Source organism: Microcebus murinus, chromosome 6, assembly GCF_040939455.1.
Source record: "Microcebus murinus isolate Inina chromosome 6, M.murinus_Inina_mat1.0, whole genome shotgun sequence".
Lineage (NCBI taxonomy): Eukaryota > Metazoa > Chordata > Mammalia > Primates > Cheirogaleidae > Microcebus > Microcebus murinus.
In genome coordinates, this window is record NC_134109.1 from 82,492,254 (window position 1) to 82,514,022 (window position 21,769).

General features: G+C 52.3%; 1 protein-coding gene across 2 annotated transcripts; it reads left to right on the forward strand.

The window, feature by feature from the left end:
• The first annotated feature begins 99 nt into the window (after positions 1-99).
• On the forward strand, positions 100-21,339 carry MAP1A (microtubule associated protein 1A). Of its 2 annotated transcripts, XM_012766594.3 has the most exons (7): positions 100-376; positions 1,345-1,446; positions 10,297-10,379; positions 10,605-10,745; positions 10,966-19,228; positions 19,372-19,592; positions 19,781-21,339. In XM_012766594.3, exons 1-7 carry the CDS (start codon positions 130-132, stop codon positions 19,934-19,936), a joined length of 9,213 nt encoding a protein of 3,070 aa, XP_012622048.2. In that variant the 5' UTR covers positions 100-129; the 3' UTR covers positions 19,937-21,339. The 2 variants fall into 2 exon arrangements, with proteins under 2 accessions (XP_012622048.2, XP_012622049.2); XM_012766595.2 differs by lacking the exons at positions 100-376; positions 1,345-1,446 and adding an exon at positions 6,322-6,425.
• Positions 21,340-21,769: the final 430 nt, after the last annotated feature.

The following is a 21,769-nucleotide window of genomic DNA, read 5'->3' on the forward strand; positions in this document are numbered from 1 at the left end:
CCCTGCGGCGCCCGAGCTCCGCCCCCTGACAAGCAGCAGCCAATCAGCGGCCCCTGCCGCCGGCCTTTAAGAACCGCGCGCACTCTCCCTGCAGCGGTCGCTGCCGGCCTAGCGCTCCGCCGAGTTTCCATGGAGACCGAGGCCGGGCCCGCGCGGCCTCCCAGCGTTGTCATGGAGACAACTCCGGGGCTGGGGCTCCCAAGGCCCGCCGGCTCACCGCTGGCTCAGAACCCCGCGGAGCCGCTGCGCGAGGCTGGAGCCGCGGCGGCGGCGGCGGCTGCACGCTGGGACCTGAGGAAGCACTCTTTGCTCATCGTGATCGGCGACATTGGTACAGAGAGTCAGCTGAGGGCCGTGCGGGCCCACCTTGAACAAGGTGAGCCGCTGTCCTGGCTGTGCTCGGGAACCTCCATCCCACGCTTCTCCGCCATTTGCATTCACCCCCCAGTGCACAGGTCTGCATCCTCCATCCCTAGTGTGCACCTCCTGAGATCTGCACCCCTGTCACCTGCATCTTCCTGGCCATGTGTCCATATCCTCCCACGCTGCTAACACCGCGCTTCTCCATGCTTTCCGCACACCCAGTGGCATTCCGTAATCTCCTTGAGGTGGGGGAGCTCTGTACAGCCCCTGGGGCCCCTCTGGTCATACCCCTCTCCCGCAGCGTTTTGGGCCAGATGTCCTGAAGGTCCTCACCATCCTCTGGAGACTCTCCATGTCCCTACCTTGCCGTTTCTTCTTTAGGGTCCCTGAACCATCACAGCGTACTTTCTGAATGCCCCGTACAAATCTCGAATTGTTAAATGCTAGCGGCCAGCGGGAGAGAGTGACCTTCCTAGGTACAAGCTCCTCAGGACTTACCTCCCTCCCCAGCTGCGGTGCCTGTGGCCGTGCCTGTGGCGCAGTGCTGCGGAGCCACCTGCGGGTGGAAGCAAGCCATGGAGGGGTGGAAGCAGGGAGGGGGCCATGGAAGGAAAATTTAGAATTCAACTTAGGATAGAGAAGACAGCTCCCGGTATCTGGGAATAGGCCTTTGGGTGTCAGTTCCACCACAACTGGGCAACCTTGCAAGAAAATTCCTACCTACAAAATCTTTAATGACCGAGTTTAGCCTAAACTTTGCCTTTCTTCGTTTGGCTCAGGCAAAGCACAAAAAAGGTGCAGGTTGGGAGATACACACCAGTACTAACCGCCTTTCTTAGAGACATCACTGAGGTTGATGATCATAGCAGCTGTCTGAATCCCCTCCCTCTTAATCCTTCTGTGAGTTTGAAAGTGTGCCCTGCAGTCCCACCCACCTGACCTTATCTAGAACCCTCTTTGTTTCTTTTTTTTTTTCCCCAGGGATTCTCTCCTGGAACATTGACTTATCATCCTTCGACTTGAACCAACAGCTGAGACTCTTCATTACCCGGCACCTAGCTCACTTCTCTTCAGAGGTCAAAGGTTAGGTCTAGTGTCATTATTTCAGTCCTTTGGGTAAGGGATGCTCTCACTGACAGAACTGGTCTTCTGGGAGGTTTGTGTTGGGGAGAAGGGAGGGACAGTTGTAGAATTCCATAGCTATTCCCACATACCCAGTACATCTTGCAGATACGTGGTCAGATAGCGAAGGGAGCCTAAAGAACAAAATTTCTCCCTGAGAAGAGGGCGGTTTCTGGACAGTTGTTGGCATGCACTAAAGAAATGAGGTACTCCGTAGGATGTTGGTACTTTAAGATGGGAATCTGTCAACATCCTCATTTGCAAGAAAATTAATAAACTTCCTTTTCCTTCTCAAAAAAGAAAAAAATTAATGAGGTACTCCTCTTGAGTGATCAATCATCTCCCATGCAAAAAGCCACTCTCTTCATTTGTATTCCCCTTTCTGCATACCACAGCCACCTTGCTTCCCTTACAGAGACCCTAGGATCCCACACTCACCTTCCCAGACCCTTACTTAGCATTTTCCCTCAGGCTGCACAGCCTACCCTCCAGGTTTCAGGGCTTCTGGTTCTTCCTTTGGCTTACACAACAGATCTCCAGAACAGAGCAGAACACCGGTACCAAAGGATGATGAGCACCATCAAATCCAGGGTGAAAGGAGGATCTCCTGAATTTACTGTTGCAAGAGCAAGTTACACTCTGATATTTGGCTCTGAGATCAAAGCTCACAGAATGCAGTTTCCCAGTCTACTGACTGGGAGAAATGGGTTAGAGATTTAAGAAAATAAAATTTTAAGAACCATCATTCCATGACAGATGTCTGTGAGGAAACTGCAAAAGCCCTACATCCCATTATGAAAGTGCTAGGCATCTAGTCATGTTATTGGTAAATGTTAACACACCAATCCCTGTAGCTTTATGGAATATAAAATCCATCCAGCTCAACCGTCACTACGACTGAATGACTGAATTCATATCTTATACAAATAATTCTCAATTATCCAGTATAGCAGATAGCCACCTCTCTTTCTTTTCCTGATCCTCCTCCTAATTGCCAGATCTTTGGTCATTTCTTTTTTTTTTTTATTTCTGCATATTATGGGGGTACAAATGTTAAGGTTAGGTATATTGCCCTTGCCTCCCCTCCCCCCTTGAATCAGAGCTTCAAGCATGTCCATCCCCTAGGTGGTGCGTATCGCACTCATTATGTATGTATATACCCATCCCCTCCTCCCCTTTGGTCATTTCTTGATCATTGATGCCTCTACACATACTGCTGGAAAGCTGGAGAAAACAAGGTTAATATGACTAAAGCACATTACCCTAGGAATATGTGTAGCAATTTAAAAAATGTGAGGCTGGCATCTTCCTGATGTGACTGGCTTCCTGTAAAGCATGCCACTCACTCTTTTTTTTTTTTTAAGTTAGTCAAGCGTGGTTGTTGGGGGAGACAATGTTAAATCAGCTTAACAATAACCCACAACCCTCGGACCAGCTTCCACTCACTCTTGGTACAAGTGACAGAGAATGAAATTAATGACTGATTTGAAGCTTGGGGATTATCTGCTGATGTTAATAATTCACACTGAATTCTCTAACCTGTCCTTTTGGCCACAGAGACTTGAGCATAGGCTGCTTTCTGGAATGATGTAAGAAATGAACAGAAGTTAAACCAAAGCAGGCATTCTAGAGATTAAGATGCAGGGATGCTTGGGAAGATGCTTGCAAAGAGATGCCTAGTTACCCTGGGGCACGTCTCAGAAACAAAGACTGATATAAAATACCTACTAGACCTTTTCAATCAAAGAGTTTTGCCATGGTGTCCTCAAGGGGCTTTGGGTCATACACCCAAGATCAGGGCTTACTTTAGCATACTGATTTTTTTTTTTTTTAGGTTTGGACATTTTCATGGTGGCCTCTCTATGTCCCTGGAGAATAGTGGAGAATTTCCTGGAAAATCTCACACAGCTCAAGCCAGCCACAGCCCCACCCCTGCTGGCTCCTCTTTCAGCTGTCCCCACAAACAACAGTCAGCCCAGAGCAGCTGCAGACATTGCCCTTCCCTTCAGCCTCCTATTAGGAAGGAGGCAGAGGGAACCAGGCAACTGGCATGGGCTCAAGGACATATGCCAGTATCTTATAACTTGACCTTTTCTGCCTACCTCACAGGACAGGCTACCATTCCTATCACCTATCCTCAAGTCCTGGGCCAAAATGCTGAGAAAGGGGACAAAAATATATCCTACAATGACAGGGAGAGTGTAGTTAGGAATAAGTACTGCCCCCTCCACATTTACACACCCATGCACTGAAAAGGGACCCTCTGATGGAGAGTCAGTGGTCCAGCTCCTTCTAGTGGTCAAGTCTGGTAAAAGCTTTCAAAGGTGGCTTTTGTACCAGGTAGTCAGTCTCTATTGGTGACTTGGGGCTTTCCTTTCTAACTCCTGCAGAAAATCTGGAGCTTCCTTCTGAGCATTCTAACACAGACACAAAAACAGGACAACTGAGTTTTAGTAACACTCTGATAGGAAGGGGAGGGAGTTTCATAATTCATAGTTAATATTCTAAGACTTCTAAAAACACAGGCTGAGAGACCAGTTTGGAGGCCTTCTGTCTGACTCTGCATTACCATTGATGTGCTCAGGAAGTGACAGTTCTGTTACTTCTGCCAATAGGAAAGCCATTCTTCATTAATACAGCATTGTTGTCTGAAATAGAAAAGAAGGGACATGAATAGAACTTCAAGTCTCATGCTGCAGGCATCTCCAGTTCTGGATTTACGTGGGAGCTAAGAGTACTCCAGAGTTGGTCTCGTCCGAGATTCTGATTTAGCATTTCCCTGATCACCTAAGTGACCTCTTGGAAATCTTCCATAAAAGGGAGATGGACTTCCAGTGGCATTTATACATTGCAGGTTTAGGATTCTAGAAATGAAGATGTACTTTTTCATCTTTTATGCCATTCAAACCTCACAGTGTTATTGCAGGATGGTACTAATATTATACTCATTTTATAGTTTAGTAGCAAGCCCTGAAAGAGGTTAAGTGGCATGTTTAACAGCATGATCAGTAAAATGGTGGAGTCAGGTCTCACATTCAGGGTTTCTAATCTCACTTTGCATCTGAGCTGAAGATTGTCTCTCTTCTTTGGCATCTCATCATTTCATTGCTGCGAGCCTAGGAACACTAAGGGTGTAGAGTTGGTTGTTGTGGGTGGCTGTTCAGAGGGCAAGGGCCATTGTGAGTCGAAACCATGACCAGGGTGTAGTCCTTGGGGGGTGGCAACTGAAAATAAGGGTGGGCTCTGCTTTGGGCTAGGAAATTTTATTTTGTTCTCAAGCCAAATGTCCACTCAAGTGTCCCTCCTAACACACTCCAGAGAGCCTTAGAAAGCAGAGAGGAGATAGAAGGCTTGAGGTGAGAGGAAATAAGAATGATGAAGTTGCAGGAGGGAGTATTTTCCTTTTCTCGGAACTACCTGTTTTCATTGTGTATCTCTGCAGATGGCCTCTTCTATCCAAATGGGGCTGTTGCCATTGTGGCTGCTTTGCATCCCCGGATCTGGGCAAAGATTGTTCCCATTCTGTCCTCCCCACCCGCTAAGAGTACTGGTGACTCAGCTTCTCCTCTCTTCTGGCTGCAGTTAAGGGGGGATGGGGGATGCTGAAAGCAGAGACTATTTTGGCTTCTCTGACCTTCAAAAGCAGCTTTTGGCAACCAGGGCAAGGGTGGAGCTCATGCTGGGGTGTGAGTGGGTGGATGTCACTGTGAGAAAGGCCTTAGGAACTAGCCAGGGCTAGGGAGAGTTAATGAGAAGAGGGCAGAGAAGGACTATGTGAGAGCATGGATATCACCCAGTTAGAAATGAGTGCTAGAGCTCTCCAGATCCTTCCTTTGAATCCTGGAGCACTTCACTAAATCTGAGACAGAGGTAGAGAGACTAAGGAAAACAGGGCCAACATTAGAAAGATCAAGATAAGATAGAGATAACAAAGAGACACAGAAAGTTACAGAGACAAGAAGAGAACAGGAACCTAACCACCCAACAAAGTCATTATAATATTTTCTTAATCCAAAGAGTACTTTATGTTACATTTAATAATTGGCCTATAGTAAGAAAACCTTGCTCGGGCCTATGGCCCTGGTGATCCTTCTTGGTCCTTGTTAACTCCTTCACTGAAAGGCAGAAAGTTCCCTGCCTCTTCATACCCAATGACTCAAGAATCCCAGGAATCAGTGCCTGTGTGGTTACTGTGCTGTGCTGCATTGCCACAGAACTGCATGCAGCTCCCAGGGTCCCTGTGCCCCACTCCAGATGGGCTAGGGACCATGTGTTCATACCAGAATGTCAAACTGCCCTCCAACCCTAAAGTGAGACTTATTTCTACCCTCCCTGGTTTCTGCAGCTGTGGTTCAAAAGAGCTCAGAGCATCTCTCCATCCCCAACCTTTCTCTCAAGCAGTCTCAAGGGGTGCTTAGCTGTCTACCCCTACCCCATGCTTTCAGGCCCCCAGCCTTTGTCTCCTGCTTCTCTAGGGATTGAAGGTCACTCCATGTCCCATCTGAGGGGAGAGGAAACAGATGGTTTCTAAGAGAAGGGGGAGAGCCCATGCCTCCTACATCCCCATTCTGTGCCCTAGCGTGGGGCTTTGGTCTTTTGGCTGATGCTAAGAGTATTTCTTAACTAAGTAGAGTTGGGGGAGAAAGGTCCTGTGGACCACAGGAGATCACAGTGGCTCTTCAAGCTGCTAGACAATCCCTCAGTCCCACAGAGCCAAGCAGAAGCACCAGAGCACTGACACTGTGAAGGCAAAGAAACAGTTAAGTCTCCAGTGCCTCGTCACGGACCAGCCCCTCTTCCCTGCCCTGGCGCCGCCCTCCCCATCAAGCGCCCCCCCCCCCACTCCCACCCCAAGTGCGGCAGACTCTTCCCTGAAGCTGCCGGCTGCGGCCGGAGCTGGAGCTGCCGCCTCCATGAGAGGCTTCCTCCCACATCCCAGGGTAAGCACCGGACCTACAGGCCTGGCATGGGGTCGGAGATACCCTGTGATAGGGAGGTGGGATTGGGGTAACGGGAAGGGAGTTGGTACCTAATCTGGTGCATCTGGAACTAGCCCAGCAGGGTGGGCAGGCTGGGGGAATGGAGAGAGAAGATGAACATTTCTGGCTGTGGGGCCAGCCTGGACCCAGAACCAGAGACCAAGGGGCTGTGACAGGGGAGGTGGGAGATATCAGCCTGGGGGGCAGCAGCAGAGGATGGTGTCACTGGCTCTGCCTGGCAGCCCAGGGTTCTGGAGGAGTTTGGGGGCTATGTCTTTGGTCAGAGGCAGAAAAATCTGAGAGAAAGGGTGATGTTATGGGAATGTGCCTAATGGGAGGGTCCCTGGGTGTCAGCTGCTGGATTGCTCAGCTGCTCCTGTGTTGGGGGTGAGCGGGGCAGCGAGTTTTTGCCAAGTAAGGGAAGGTGGGGGACAGCATGGAAAATAAGGGAGGAAAGGGTCATTAAAACGTGGCACATGCTTCCTCACAGACCAACCAGTTTGCAGTGGGCTCCCCCTACCCTATTCCCTGCGGCCAGCTTGAGACTGGGACTCTAAGCCCCCCTTTCTGGCCCCCTTGAGGCCACTCTGGAGGTTGAGAGTACTCCCTCCCCAGCCACTGCCCTGCGATTCCAGTCCTGTCAACCTTACAGGTTCCCAGCCTCAGCCCCACCCCCACCTCATCTCTGCTTCTCTTCCCAAGATGGGGTCTCTTGAACAGAGAAGCCAGTTTCTTCTCCCTTTCTGCGTCCCCCCCACCCCCACCCCCCATGCAGAGGCAGCCAAGAAAATGACTTGTCATGCTGGGGTGGGGGGTGGGGGCGGAGCTGGCGCCGGAGCTCAGCGCGCACACTCACACACACTCACACACTGCGGCAGACTGCAGCTGCCCGAGCCGCCCCCCCTCCTCCCCTTCTGCCTCACTGCGGAGACACCTGCCCTCCTGCCTGCTCGGCCTCCGCACCCGCCGCCCACCCCCGCCCCAGCGCTGGCTGAGCTCTGTGTGCCCCTGCCCCACAAGATGGTCCTCTCCAAAGAAAAAGGAAAAACAAGTCAGTTCCCTTCTGTGGGAGAGCTGGGAGAGCAGAAGAGAGAAACAGGGCTTTCTCCCAGGCCTGAAAAAGAGGAGCACGGGATACAAACCGTGTAGTTGCAAGCCAGAACCACTCTCCAGGCACACAGGGTTAGGGATGGGGTCTTATGGGCGGACAGGAACTGGGATCAGAAAAGCAGGGCACTGTGAGTAATGGTAGACTGGGGGCAAAGAGGACTGGTGCATAGAAGTAAGTCAGTCTGTGCCATGGATATTCGTCTTTCTGAACCTTCTAGCTCAAATGTGTGAGGGTGACCTCTTGCCCTTCTAAAACTGAACTCCTTAAGGCTGGGAGCTCCCTGGACCTTACTACTATCCCTCACCTGCTCAAGCCCTCCCGTTGCTTACCTCTGAGGGGGTCTCATCCCCTGAACTTACCTCAAAGTCCCCTCCCCCATTCCCAAATTAATAGAAGAGAACCCTTGAACTCTTCTTGGGCCCAATCCCTGTATGGGGTTTGGTCTTCTGACACCATCCATAGTTCATTTCCCTCACAGCTGCATGTACAGCCCTGTGCTGCCCCATCTGCCTGATCCTGACACCATAGCTCTTCTTAACCACTTTGGTACCGCGCTCACCAGCCTCGAAACCTTGCCCACAGCCGGCACTCATAGTCCTCACGATAGTTTGTGACGAATCTGTTTTGCTCTTGTGTGATGAGGAAAGCTTTAAAGTACTGAAAGCTTGTTTTACTTTACAGGCAGCTTTACTTACAATGTAAATCAGAATAGGTAACATATACATATATGTTTTCATTACGTTATTTTTAAATGTTCACAATTTTATTTTGATAAATGAAAAATTAGAAAAGTCATATATCATGGCTTTCGGCTAAAGTCGCTGTGTGTGGTCATCTGTGGCTGTCGACTATAGTCGAGGCTGGGCTGTGCGCGTTCGTCTGTGGCCTGGCACCTTAGGCTCCTCTTGTCCAAACCTCAGAAAGAGGAGAGAGTTGGGTCACAGAAGAGGGTCTAGGGGACAGATTATGAGCCCTCCCAACCAGTATCCTCCACACAGCCCATGCCCTACGCCATCTACTGGAGTCTCTATTTGTGAGATTAACTCCACTGGGTGCTGCATTTGGGAAAAGGGGTCGGGTTGGTGGGAAGGCAGGAGCAGAGGATGGTAGCATTGTGCAGAATGCTGAAGCATCTTCTGTCTGGTCTGCCACTTTCTTTCTTTGCTGCATTGCTTGGTATTTCATGTGAATCTGGAGAAGGGAAGTAGGCAGAGGATTTAGGGATGTCTTACTTTTTTTCATGGCCTGCAGAATACCATCAATCTCTCCTTCCTTATTTATGTGTTTCTTGTTTGTGGACTCCTCACTCCCCATCTCTGTGTAGAAGGCCCATAGGAGAGGGGCAAGGATGAGAGGAGAAACCGTTCACAAATGGTGGGTTTTGGGGTAGTGAACCAAACCTCTCTGGAGCCCAGGGACATGAAGATGAGGTCGGAAAGGAAGCTGTGAAACCTTTGGGGGTTGGAACAATATGATTGCATGCATATGTGAGTGCAGTCTTAGCCTTTGAAGAACCAGAGAACAAAACAGGAAGTTATACTCCTATGTCCACTCTTTGAATTATAAAATTCCAAGGGCTTAGCTGGGCACAGTGGCGCACTCCTGTAATCAATCCTAGCACTCTGGGAGGCTGAGGTGAGAGGATCGCTCAAGGTCAGGAGTTCGAAACCAGACTGAGCAAGAGCGAGACCCCGTCTCTACTAAAAAAAAATAGAAATTAATTGGCCAACTAAAAAATATATATAGAGAGAAAAAACAAATAGCCGCGGGCCGGGTGCAGTGGCTCACGCCTGTAATCCTAGCTCTCTGGGAGGCCGAGGCGGGCGGATTACTCAAGGTCAAGAGTTCAAAACCAGCCTGAGCAAGAGCGAGACCCGTCTCTACTATAAATAGAAAGAAACTAATTGGCCAACTGATATATATATAAAAAAAAAATTAGCCGGGCATGGTGGCGCATGCCTGTAGTCCCAGCTACTCGGGAGGCTGAGACAGAAGGATCGCTCGAGCCCAGGAGTTTGAAGTTGCTGTGAGCTAGGCTGACGCCACGGCACTCACACTAGCCTGGGCAACAGAATGAGACTCTGTCTCAAACAAAACAAAACAAAACAAAACAAAACCCTCAAAACTCCAAGGGCTTAGATAACACAGGCTTCTCTGAGTCTTTTGGGACAGGAATTCTGGCCTTGAATGAGGGGTTGGAAGGAAGGATGGGGAGTCTGTAGATACTACACAGAAGCTCCCATCTCCTTATTTCCAGACACTCTGCTGGCATGAAAGCACAGGGCAGAGGCAAGCTAGTGAGGAAAAAGCTGAGTGAGGATCATCATCCCAGAACCCTCTCTCCAGCTGAGCCCCCCCACCCCCACCCAGGCAGCACCAGGAGCTTAGTGCTCCAGAGGGACAAAAGCTTTCTTGTCAACAGGGCTGAGGCGAGAGGGGTGGGGCCATAGGCAGCAGAGGGTGTGGCAGATGAAGGGAGGGAGAAGACTGCCAGTGTGGGAGAGGGGAGGTGAAAACCCTGAAAGGGGAGGGCCAGAGGAGCCAGTTCCTAGACCTTACTGAGCAGCATGCAAGGTGGCAGGGTCTAAGGATAGCCAGGCTTCTCTTTCCCCAGCCCGATTTTCTGATAGTGCAATCTCGCCTTGCCTGCCCCACACAATGCCTTCCCATTTTAGGCTATAACAACTCTCTTCAGTACAAATTCCTACATCTCTCCCTTAGGCCAAAGGACCCTCTGCCACCAGAGTGAGATCCTAGAGACCATCATCCTGGTAAACCCCAGTGCAGACAGCATCAGCTCTGAGGTAAGGCCAGGGCCTGTAACCCATCCTTGCCAGTGCTACCACTTTAGGGCCAAGAATTCCCCTCTCTGCTATCTAAGCTGACTTATAATCCCCAGCCTTACTCTGGAGGTATTGTGGGGGACACCAGTGGGGAGCATGTCCTTGCAGTACGGGGGGAATCAGGAACATTCAGTGCCCTTCCCTGGATTTCCTGCATTTGTGACCACTCCCCTTCTTCCATTCCAGGTTCACCATCTTCTTAGCAGCCCATCAGCTCACAAACTACTGATCTTGAGTGGGCAAAGTTTAGAGCCTGGGGGCGACCTCATCCTACAGAGTGGAACCTACTCCTACCAAAACTTTGCCCAGGTCCTTCACAACCCAGAGGTAAGCCCCATGCCTGTGTGTTTGAGAGACAGGGGATATGGGACAGGACTAGGGCTGTGAAGAGGTCCAAGAAAAAGAAAGTCTCATATTGCATGACCATTGGGGACCCTGGCAGAAAGGCAGTTCACCTCAGATAGAGGCGAAGATGAGGGGATTGGATCTGAGGCAGGCTAAGACAACCCCAATGACCTGACCAGGCTTCTATCTCCCATTCCTCTAGATTGCCCAATTGCTCAGCAATAGAGACCCTGGGATCCAGGCCTTCCTCACCGTGTCCTGCTTAGGAGAGGGTGATTGGAGCCACCTGGGACTATCCAGTTCCCAAGAGACCCTGCACCTCCGGCTAAACCCTGAACCCACACTGCCCATCATGGATGGTGTGGCTGAGTTCTCCGAATACGTCTCTGAGACTGTGGATGTGCCATCCCCCTTTGACCTGCTAGAGCCTCCCACCTCAGGGGGCTTCCTCAAGCTCTCCAAGCCTTGCTGCTACATTTTCCCTGGTGGTCGTGGGGACTCTGCCCTCTTTGCCGTTAATGGTTTCAACATCCTGGTGGATGGTGGCTCCGATCGCAAGTCCTGCTTTTGGAAACTGGTGCGGCACCTGGACCGCATTGACTCTGTGCTACTCACACACATTGGGGCAGACAACCTGCCAGGCATCAATGGACTCCTGCAGCGCAAAGTGGCAGAGTTAGAGGAGGAGCAGTCCCAAGGGTCTAGCAGCTACAGCGACTGGGTGAAGAACCTCATCTCCCCTGAGCTTGGAGTTGTTTTTTTCAACGTGCCTGATAAGCTGCGGCTGCCTGATGCCTCCCGGAAAGCCAAACGCAGCATTGAGGAGGCTTGCCTCACTCTGCAGCACCTAAACCGCCTGGGAATCCAGGCTGAGCCTCTGTACCGTGTGGTCAGCAACACCATTGAGCCACTGACTCTCTTCCACAAAATGGGTGTGGGCCGGCTGGACATGTATGTCCTCAACCCTGTCAAGGACAGCAAGGAGATGCAGTTCCTTATGCAAAAGTGGGCAGGCAATAGTAAAGCCAAGACAGGCATTGTGCTGGCCAATGGGAAGGAGGCTGAGATCTCAGTGCCCTACCTCACCTCTATCACTGCTCTGGTGGTCTGGCTACCAGCCAACCCCACTGAGAAGATTGTACGTGTACTTTTTCCAGGAAATGCTCCTCAGAACAAGATCTTAGAGGGCCTGGAAAAACTTCGGCACCTGGACTTCCTGCGTTACCCTGTGGCCACACAGAAGGACCTGGCTGCTGGGCCTATGCCTACCAACCTGAAACCCAGCAAAATAAAACAGCGGGCTGACAGCAAGGAGAGCCTCAAAGCCACTACCAAGACAGCTGTGAGCAAGCTAGCCAAACGGGAGGAGGTGGCGGAAGAGGGAGCCAAGGAGGCTCGCTCAGAGTTGGCCAAGGAGTTAGCCAAGACAGAGAAGAAGGCAAAAGAGGCATCTGAGAAACCCCCAGAGAAGCCTGCCAAGCCTGAGAGGGTGCGGACAGAGTCAAGTGAGGCACTGAAGGCAGAGAAGCGAAAGCTAATCAAAGATAAGGTGGGAAAGAAGCACCTTAAAGAAAAGATATCAAAGCTGGAAGAGAAAAAAGACAAGGAGAAAAAAGAGATCAAGAAAGAGAGAAAAGAGTTCAAGAAGGATGAAGGAAGGAAAGAGGAGAAGAGAGATGCCAAGAGAGAGGAGAAAAGGAAAGATACCAAACCTGAGGTCAAGAAGATTTCTAAGCCAGACCTGAAGCCCTTTACTCCTGAGGTACGTAAGACCCTCTACAAAGCCAAGGCCCCTGGAAGAGTCAAGATAGACAAGAGCCGAGCTGCCCGTGGGGAGAAGGAGCTGTCTTCTGAGCCCCGGACACCCCCAGCTCAAAAGGGGACTGTACCACTCCCAACAGTCAGTGGGCACAGGGAGCTAGCCCTGTCCTCACCAGAGGACCTCACACAGGACTTTGAGGAGATGAAACGTGAGGAGAGAAGTTTGCTGGCTGAACAAAGGGACACAGGACTTGTAGAGAAACTACTCCCTCTAGACACTACAGAGGGGGTACCCCCAAGCACAGCTATCCAGGGAATACCACCCTGTGTCCCAGGGCTGGAACAAGAAGAGCACGTGATGAAGGAGAAAGAGGCCGTCCCAGACATCTCTGAGGAGCAAGGCAGTAAGGACAGAGGCCCAGATTCTGGGGCTGAAACAGAGGAAGAGAAAGATACCTGGGAGGAAAAGAAGCAGAGAGAAATAGAGAGGCTCCCAGACAGAACAGAAGCTAGAGAGGAAAGTGAACCTGAGGTAAAGGAGGATGTGATAGAAAAGGCCGAGTTAGAAGAAATGGAGGAGGTGCACCCTTCAGATGAGGAGGAAGAGGAAGAGACAAAGGCTGAGAGTTTTTACCAAAAACATATGCAGGAAGCCTTGAAGGTAACTCCAAAGTGCAGGGAGGCTCTTGGGGGCAGGGAACTGGGACTACTGGGCAAGGCCCCTGAGAAAGAGACCTCATCATTCCTAAGCAGCCTGGCCACACCTGCAGGAGCCACTGAGCATGTCTCTTACATCCAGGATGAGACAATTCCTGGCTACTCAGAGACTGAGCAGACCATCTCAGATGAGGAGATCCATGATGAACCGGAGGAGCGCCCAGCTCCGCCCAGATTCCATACAAGTACGTATGACCTCCCTGGGCCTGAAGGGCCTGGCCCCTTTGAAGCCAGCCAGCCTGCAGATAGTGCTGTTCCTACCACTTCTAGCAAAGGCTATGGACCACCAGAGACTGAACTCACCTACCCCCCCAACATGGTGGCTGCTCCTTTGGCTGAAGAGGAACATGTGTCCTCAGCCACCTCAATCACTGAATGTGACAAGCTTTCTTCCTTTGCCACATCAGTGGCTGAGGACCAGTCTGTGGCCTCACTTACAGCTCCCCAGACAGAAGAGACAGGCAAGAGCTCCCTACTGCTTGACACAGTCACAAGCATCCCCTCCTCCCGCACTGAAGCCACTCAGGGCTTGGACTATGTGCCATCAGCTGGTACCATCTCACCCACCTCCTCACTGGAAGAAGACAAGGGCTTCAAATCACCACCCTGTGAAGACTTCTCTGTGACTGGGGAGCCAGAGAAAAAAGGAGAGATCATAGGGAGAGGCCTACCTGGAAAGAAAGCCATAGAAGAAGAGGAGGAGATGGCAAATGTAGAGATGTCTGATAAACTTTGCAGTCAATATGGAGCCCCAATGTTTGGTCCCCCTGGGCATGCCCTACATCCAGGGGAACCGGCTCTTGGAGAAGTGGAGGAGCGGTGCCTCAGCCCAGATGACAGTACAGTGAAGATGGCCTCTCCTCCACCATCTGGCCCACCCAGTGCCACCCACACACCCTTTCATCAGTCACCAGTGGAAGAGAAGTCTGAGCCCCAAGACTTTCAGGAAGCGGACTCCTGGGGAGACACTAAGCGCACACCAGGTGTGGGCAAAGAAGATGCTGCAGAGAAGATGGTCAAGCCAGGTCCTGAAGAGGGCACACTGGAGGAGGGGAAGCTCCCTCCTCCAAAGAGCCCTCAGGCCCAGGAAGCCCCCATCAGCATTTTTGGGGGACATACAGGCTACACTATTCAGCTATTGTCCGAACAAGACAAAGCAACAGTCTTTGAGACTGTACAAGCAGGAGAATCCACAGGCCCAATTCTTGGAGCAGAAGCCCTTCCTAAAGGTTTGAGGACATCACTCCAAGAACCTGGTGAACCTCAGAAAGATGAGGTGCTCCAATTTCCTGACCGAAGCCTCTCCCCTGAAGATGCAGAGTCCTTCTCTGTCCTCAGCATGGTCTCTCCAGACACTGCCAACCAAGAGCCCACCCTCAGGTCTCCTTGTGGACTGACAGAGCCGTACCTACACAAAGGCCTTTGGCCAGAGGTGTCTCCAGAAGATACCCAGTCACTTTCTGTCTCAGAAGAAAGTCCCAGCAAGGAGACCTCTCTAGACATCTCTTCTAAGCAGCTCTCTCCGGAAAGCCTTGGCATTCTCCAGTTTGGAGAACTAAACCTTGGAAAGGAAGAAAAGGGGCCACTGATGCAGGGTGAAGACACCTCTCACCAACTAGCTCCTGTGTCTATTCCAGAGCCCTATGCAGCCACAGTGTCACCTCCCTTACATGGGACCACTGGATACTCTGCACAAGCAGACTTCACAGATGAGAGCCCTGACAGAAAATTACCTTCCAGCTCCTTCTCTCACTCTATACCATCAGGAGATGGGAAGCACTCACCTGGGGTGTTCACAAGCCCTGGTGAACATATTCTGACACCTGATAGCTCCTTCACCAGGAGTCCTGAGTCTTTGCCAAGCCCTGCCATGGAGGACATTGCTATGGAATGGGAAGGTAAAGTTCTAGGGTTGAAAGATAGAACCCCAGAGGATAAGGACAAGGAACCTGAGCCAAAGGATGAAGTCCTACATCAGAAGGACAAAACTCTGGAACAGAAGGATGTTGTTGTAGAGCAGAAGGATACAGCCATTCCTAAGAAAGATGAAGTTCTAGAAGAAAAGAACAAGGCTGTGAAACAGCAGGATGAGGCTTTAGAACAAAAAGGCAGAGACTTAGACCAAAAGGACGTAGTGTTAGAACAAAAAGACAAGGCCCTGAAACAGGACAAGATCCCAGAAGAAAGAGATAAAGCCTTAGAACAAAAGGACACAGCCCTGGAAAAGAAGGACAAGGCCTTGGAACCAAAAGACAAAGACTTAGAACAAAAAGATAGAGATTCAGAACAAAAGGACACAGCCCTGGAACACAAGGACAAAGCCCTGGGACCAAAAGACAAAGACTTAGACCAAAAAGATAAGTTCCTAGAACAGAAAGATATGATCCCAGAAGAGAAAGACAAAACCTTAGAACAAAAAGACCAAGACTTTGAACATAAAGACAAGGCTCCAGAGGAAAAGGTCCCTGAACTTAAGGGCAAAGCCCTAGAACAGACAGACAAAGCCCCTGAACAGAAAGACAAGGCCCAGGGACAGAAGGATAAGGGCTCAGAAAAGGAGGATCAGGCCTTACAACAAAGATACTGGGCCTTAGGACAGAAGGATGAAGCCTTGGAACAAAACAATAAGGCTATTGAACAGAAAGGTAAGGCTCTGGAAGAGAAGGACAAAACTCAGAGAAAGGAGAGCCTAGTACTGGAGGATAAAACCATTAAACCAAAGGAGAAGATCCTAGAGGAAAAATCCCTAGAAAAGGTCAAGGCTGTGGAACAGAAGGAAGAAGCTCTTCAGGAGAAGACCAAAGCTCTTGGGCTGGAAGAGAGCCCCATGTGGGAGGTCAAGGCCAGAGAGCAGGAAGAGAAGTACTGGAAGGAGCAGGATTTAGTCCAGGAGTGGCAAGAAACATCTCCAACCAGAGGGAAGCCAGTTGACGAACAGAAAGAGCCTGCTCCAGCATGGGAGGACACAGCTGCTCCTAAGCAGGAGGACAGGTATTGGAGGGGCAGAGAGGAGGTGGCCCTGGAAGAGGACCCATACTGGAGGGAGCTAAGCTGTGAGCGGAAGGTCTGGTTCCCTCACGAGCTGGATGGCCAAGGGGCCCGCCCACGGTACAGCGAGGAACGGGAGAGCACTTTCCTCGATGAGGGGCTAGATGATGAGCAAGAAGTGCCCCCCAGAGAGCACACACCCCGGAGCCCGTGGGCCTCAGACTTCAAGGATTTTCAGGAGCCCTCACAGAAGGGGCTAGAGGTGGAACGCTGGCTTGCTGAGTCACCAGTTGGGCTGCCACCAGATGAAGAGGACAAGCTGACCCGCTCTCCTTTTGAGATCATCTCCCCTCCAGCCTCCCCACCTGAGATGGTTGGGCAGAGGGTTCCTTCAGCCCCAAGACAAGAGAGCCCTATCCCAGAACCTAAGCCCATGCCACCCATGAGGAAGGAACCCACGACCCCCTCATGGTTGGCTGACATCCCACCGTGGGTGCCCAAGGACACACCCTTGCCCCCTCCACCCCTTTCCCCAGCTCCAGCTCCCCCTACGCCTGCCCCAGAGCCCCACACTCCTTCACCCTTCTCCTGGGGCACAGCTGAGTATGACACTGTGGTGGCTGCAGTGCAGGAGGGGGCAGCTGAGTTGGAAGGGGGGCCATACTCCCCCCTGGGGAAGGACTACCTCAAGGCTGAAGGGGAAAGGGAAGAAGGTAGAATTGGGGCTCCTGACAGTAGTCCCCAAAGCTCAAAGGTCCCTGAAGCCAGTGAGAGCCATATCACTGGGGACCCCGAGCAGACTGAGCCAGAGCAGAGGGAGCCCACACCCTATCCTGATGAGAGAAGCTTTCAATATGCAGATATCTATGAGCAGATGATGCTTACTGGGCTTGGCCCTGCGTGCCCCACTAGGGAGCCTGCACTTGGAGCAGCTGGGGATTGGCCCCCACGCCTCTCAACCAAGGAGGAGGCTGTTGGCCGACACACATCTGCGGAGAAGGAGCTTTCATCTCCTGTCTCCCCCAAGAGCCTCCAATCTGACACTGCAACCTTTAGCTACGCATCCCTGGCAGGACCCACTCTACCCCCCAGGCAGGAGCCTGAGCTAGGGCTGAGTGTGGAGTCCAGCCTTACCCCACCTGCAGTGCCCCCCCGTGCTCCTATCTCCCTGAGCAAAGGCCCAAGCCCCCCTCTTAATGATAACATCTTGGGCTGCAGCCCAGAGAGGAGGACTCCATCCCCCAAGGAATCAGGTCGGGGTCACTGGGATGACAGCACTAGTGACTCAGAGCTGGAGAAGGGGGCTCTGGAACAGTCAGAGAAAGAGGCCCAATCCCCAAGCCCCCCTCACCCCATCCCTGTGGAGCCCCCCACATTGTGGCCTGAAACTGAGGCACATTCCAGCCCTTCCTCGGACTCACACCTGGGGCCTGCCCGACCCAGCCTGGACTTCCCTGCTTCAGCCTTTGGCTTCTCCTCATTGCAGCCAGCTCCCCCACAGCTGCCCTCTCCGGCCGAACCTCGCTCAGCACCCTGTGGCTCCCTCGCCTTCTCTGGGGATAGGGCTCTGGCTCTGGCTCCGGGACCTCCAACCAGAGCCCGACACGATGAGTACCTGGAAGTGACCAAGGCCCCCAGCCTAGACTCCTCACTGCCCCAGCTCCCATCACCTAGCTCTCCTGGGGCCCCTCTTCTCTCCAATCTGCCACGACCTGCCTCACCAGCCCTGTCAGAAGGCTCCTCCTCTGAGGCCACCACACCTGTGATTTCAAGTGTGGCTGAGCGCTTTCCTCCAGGCTTTGAGGCTGCAGAAAAAGGGTCTGGAGAGCTAGACCCAGAAATGGAACCAGCTGCTCACAGCCTCTGGGACCTCACTCCTCTAAGCCCAGCACCCCCACCTTCACTGGACTTGGCCCTAGCTCCGGCTCCAAGCCTGCCTGGAGACATGGATGATAGCACCTTGCCCTGCCGCCTGGAGTGCTCAGGGGCAGCCATGAGGAAGCCAAGCCCCTTCCAGGGGCCCTCTGGAGACTGTGCAGCCAATGGCCCGAATGAAACCAGCCCCAAACCCCCAGGCCCTACCCCACCTAAGGCTGAAAAAGAAGAGGCTGAGGCCTGTCTTGCCTGGGAACGTGGGGCCTGGCCTGAGGGAGCTGAGAGGAGCTCCCGGCCTGACACACTGCTGTCCCCTGAGCAGCCACCATGTCCCGGAGAGGGCTCTGGTGGCCCGTCCAGCAGTATCTCATCTGAGACTGAGGCTGGGCCCCAGGGCTGTGCCGCTGAGCCCCGGCCCCACCATGGGGAGCTCTCCCCATCCTTCCTGAACCCACCTCTGCCCCTATCCATGGACGACAATGACCTTTCAACTGAGGAAGCTCAGCTGGTAGGAAGAGGGGGGTGGCGCCGGGCAGGGGGGCCAGGAAAAACAGGAGGCCCGTGTCCTGTGGCTGATGAGACACCCCCCACATCAGCCAGTGACTCAGGCTCCTCACAGTCAGATTCTGATGTCCCACCAGAAACTGAGGAGTGTCCATCCATCACAGCTGAGGCAGCCCTCGACTCAGATGAAGATGGGGACTTCCTGCCTGTGGACAAAGCTGGGGGGGTCAGTGGAACTCACCATCCCAGGCCTGGCCACGACCCACCCCCTATCCCCCAGCCAGACCCCCGCCCATCCCCTCCCCGCCCTGATGTGTGCATGGCAGACCCTGAGGGGCTCAGCTCAGAGTCTGGGAGGGTAGAGAGGCTACGGGAGAAGGAGAAAGTGCAGGGGCGAGTAGGCCGCAGGCCCCCAGGCAGGGCCAAGCCCGCATCCCCTGCACGGCGTCTGGATCTTCGGGGAAAACGCTCACCTACCCCTGGCAAAGGGCCTGCAGATCGAGCATCCCGAGCTGCACCCCGACCACGCAGCACTGCAAGCCAGGTCGCCTCAGCAGAGGAAAAGGATGGACACAGCCCCATGTCCAAAGGCCTAGTCAATGGACTCAAGGCAGGACCCAGTAAGTATATCATGAAAAGCGGGAGAGGGTGTGGGTTGGGGCTGGGTGTAAACTGTTCGAAGGCTCCAGGAGTGAGAAAGAGGGTGAAGGTGCTGAAAGTGGTCAACTTTTCCTCTACAATGAGTCCTGGCTTGTCTCTACAGTGGCCTTGGGTTCCAAGGGTGGCACCGGCCCCCCTGTATATGTGGATCTCGCCTATATCCCGAACCATTGCAGTGGCAAGACTGCTGACCTTGAATTCTTCCGTCGAGTGCGTGCATCCTACTATGTGGTCAGTGGGAATGACCCTGCCAATGGCGAGCCAAGCCGGGCTGTGTTGGATGCCCTGCTGGAGGGCAAGGCCCAATGGGGGGAGAATCTTCAGGTGAGTAGCAAGGGATGCCAAGGTAGTAGCCTGGTCAAAACTCACTCAGAGGCACAGTCCCTATGCATAAAAAGACTGAGCCTTTTTTATGGGCAGCAAGGCTGCTTCTGAGATCATTAGGTGCCTCTTCCCCCTCACCCACCTTCCCTTCGTGTTCTCACATCGGGCATGTCTTATCTCCCTCCTAGGTGACTCTGATCCCCACTCATGACACAGAGGTGACTCGTGAGTGGTACCAGCAGACTCATGAGCAGCAGCAGCAACTGAATGTCCTGGTCCTGGCAAGCAGCAGCACTGTGGTCATGCAGGATGAGTCCTTCCCAGCCTGCAAGATTGAGTTCTGAAAGATCCGCCTCCCTTCCCCAAGGATCCACTCCCCCAGCTCCTTTAGAGAATGGCTACTGCTGAGTCCTTTGGGGTTGAGGGAGACGGGAGCCCCAGGGGAAGCAGATGTCTTACTGTGAGGACTTGGGCTGGGCTAAATGGGAGGGGTTGTCCCTCCCCCTCATCCATTCCTGAGAAGGGTCTCAAAACCAAAGGTAACAGGAATAGGATAGGGGGAGGGTACAAATTAGGATAGAGGTCATCTGACGCCTGAGAACCCTGGAGTACTCTCCTAGCCCTGTCAAATGTTGGTATTAGATAGGGAGTGAGGATAGGTCTCAGAGAGCAACCTCCTCCTTCATGGAGGGAGATCACATCCCCAACCCCAGGGACCCCTTTATCTCAATCTATTTATTTAGCATCCCAGGAAGGATTTCCAATAGTAATTTATGCAACCTGGAGGCAGGATACTGTCAGTGAGGTGCCCAGAGCTGCACCCGTTCCTCCATCTCCCATTCCCTCACCCACCCGGGTCTGGGTTCTAGCAATGGCCTGGGGGTGTACCACTGCTACACTGTCCTGCTTCCCTCAGTATCTGAATGTCTCAATCCAAAACTTGAAGCTCTTTGACCAATTGACTGGTGAGAGAAGAAAGGAGCTTATCTCCTACCCTCTGCTTCATACCATTCATATCCCAGGGCTGTGTCCAGACCAGGCCTACTGGGCAGCACAAAAGGGCAAGGAGAGCCCAGTCCCAATCCCAGAATCCTTCCAAACTTCCTGACCCTTTGAAGTTTTTACTCACCCCATTCTAATTATCCTTATCCCTTCTCATCCCCTGCTTGGCTTCTCTGCATGTGGTCATCTGCTGTGGCCTGGTGTGTAATGGGTTAAAAACAAGCCACTGCCTGACATGACATCCCAACATTTGACACCCCAGCAATGTGTGACTCCCCCAACATTCCACTCTACCATCCTGCAGCTGAAATGAGAATGCTGGCTGCCTCTCCAAACCCAAACTCTTGGACAGAGGATTTGGGGAGTGGAGACTAGGCCAGAGGACTTGGGGAAAATGAGAGGGAAGAAGGGAAAAAGGAAACGAAGCTGAGCTATAGCTTAACTCCTACAGAGTAAAATGAAAATGGGCTGAAATACCACCCCAGGAGAGGACCTCGCCCCAAGCAAGCCAGTGAGAGGGCCTGCCAGACTACTGCCGGACTGAGAAACCCAGACGCTGATAGTCTTGCAGGCTCGCCTTCTCTGCCAAACTGGGAAACCAAAGTGAGCCCACTTTGTGTTCTTCCTAGCTCCCACCTTCCCCGTGCTGCTGTGCTCTGCTCCTCCCCACACTTCCCTGCTATGGTTCCCAGCTGCTGTAATGGAGCCGCCTCCAACTCTAACAATAAATCAAGTTCATTGCGGATCGTGTAGTACTGCTTAGGTTTTTTCTGATTCCTCACATTGCTTAGTTGCTGGGCCCCAGCTTCCCCCTCTCTGCTTCAACCAGTATTATCTTTTATCTTGGAAGACCCCAGTGCTTTTGATTACTGGAAGCAATTCCAGGACACAGGGGAGCCAGAGAACACAGGGTGGGTAAAGGGAGAAAGATAGGGGGAGCCAGCGTAATTTCTGAAAATGGGTGAGTAAGTCTAGGATGGGACAAACATTTGGTTTGGGGGATCGAAGAGGAGAAGGGAACCTGCATTCCATGGGGTCAAGAACTGAGGACCGAATAACCAGGATCAGATACCCTGGCTAGAGAAACACCAAAGAGGTAAGCAGTTGAAGGGTCCTAAGAGACCCAGAGCCTATTGAGATTGGAAATACCTCTCCCTGTGCAGTCACGATTTCCA

What these genes read in the sequence shown, in the direction of transcription:
- MAP1A (XM_012766594.3), top strand. Translation starts at nt 130, where the DNA reads ATGGAGACCGAGGCCGGGCCCGCGCGGCCTCCCAGCGTTGTCATGGAG. An exon ending in TGGACTCAAGGCAGGACCCA is followed by an intron (nt 19,229 to 19,371) that starts GTAAGTATATCA and finishes TTGTCTCTACAG; the next exon opens with TGGCCTTGGGTTCCAAGGGT. An exon ending in AATGGGGGGAGAATCTTCAG is followed by an intron (nt 19,593 to 19,780) that starts GTGAGTAGCAAG and finishes TCTCCCTCCTAG; the next exon opens with GTGACTCTGATCCCCACTCA.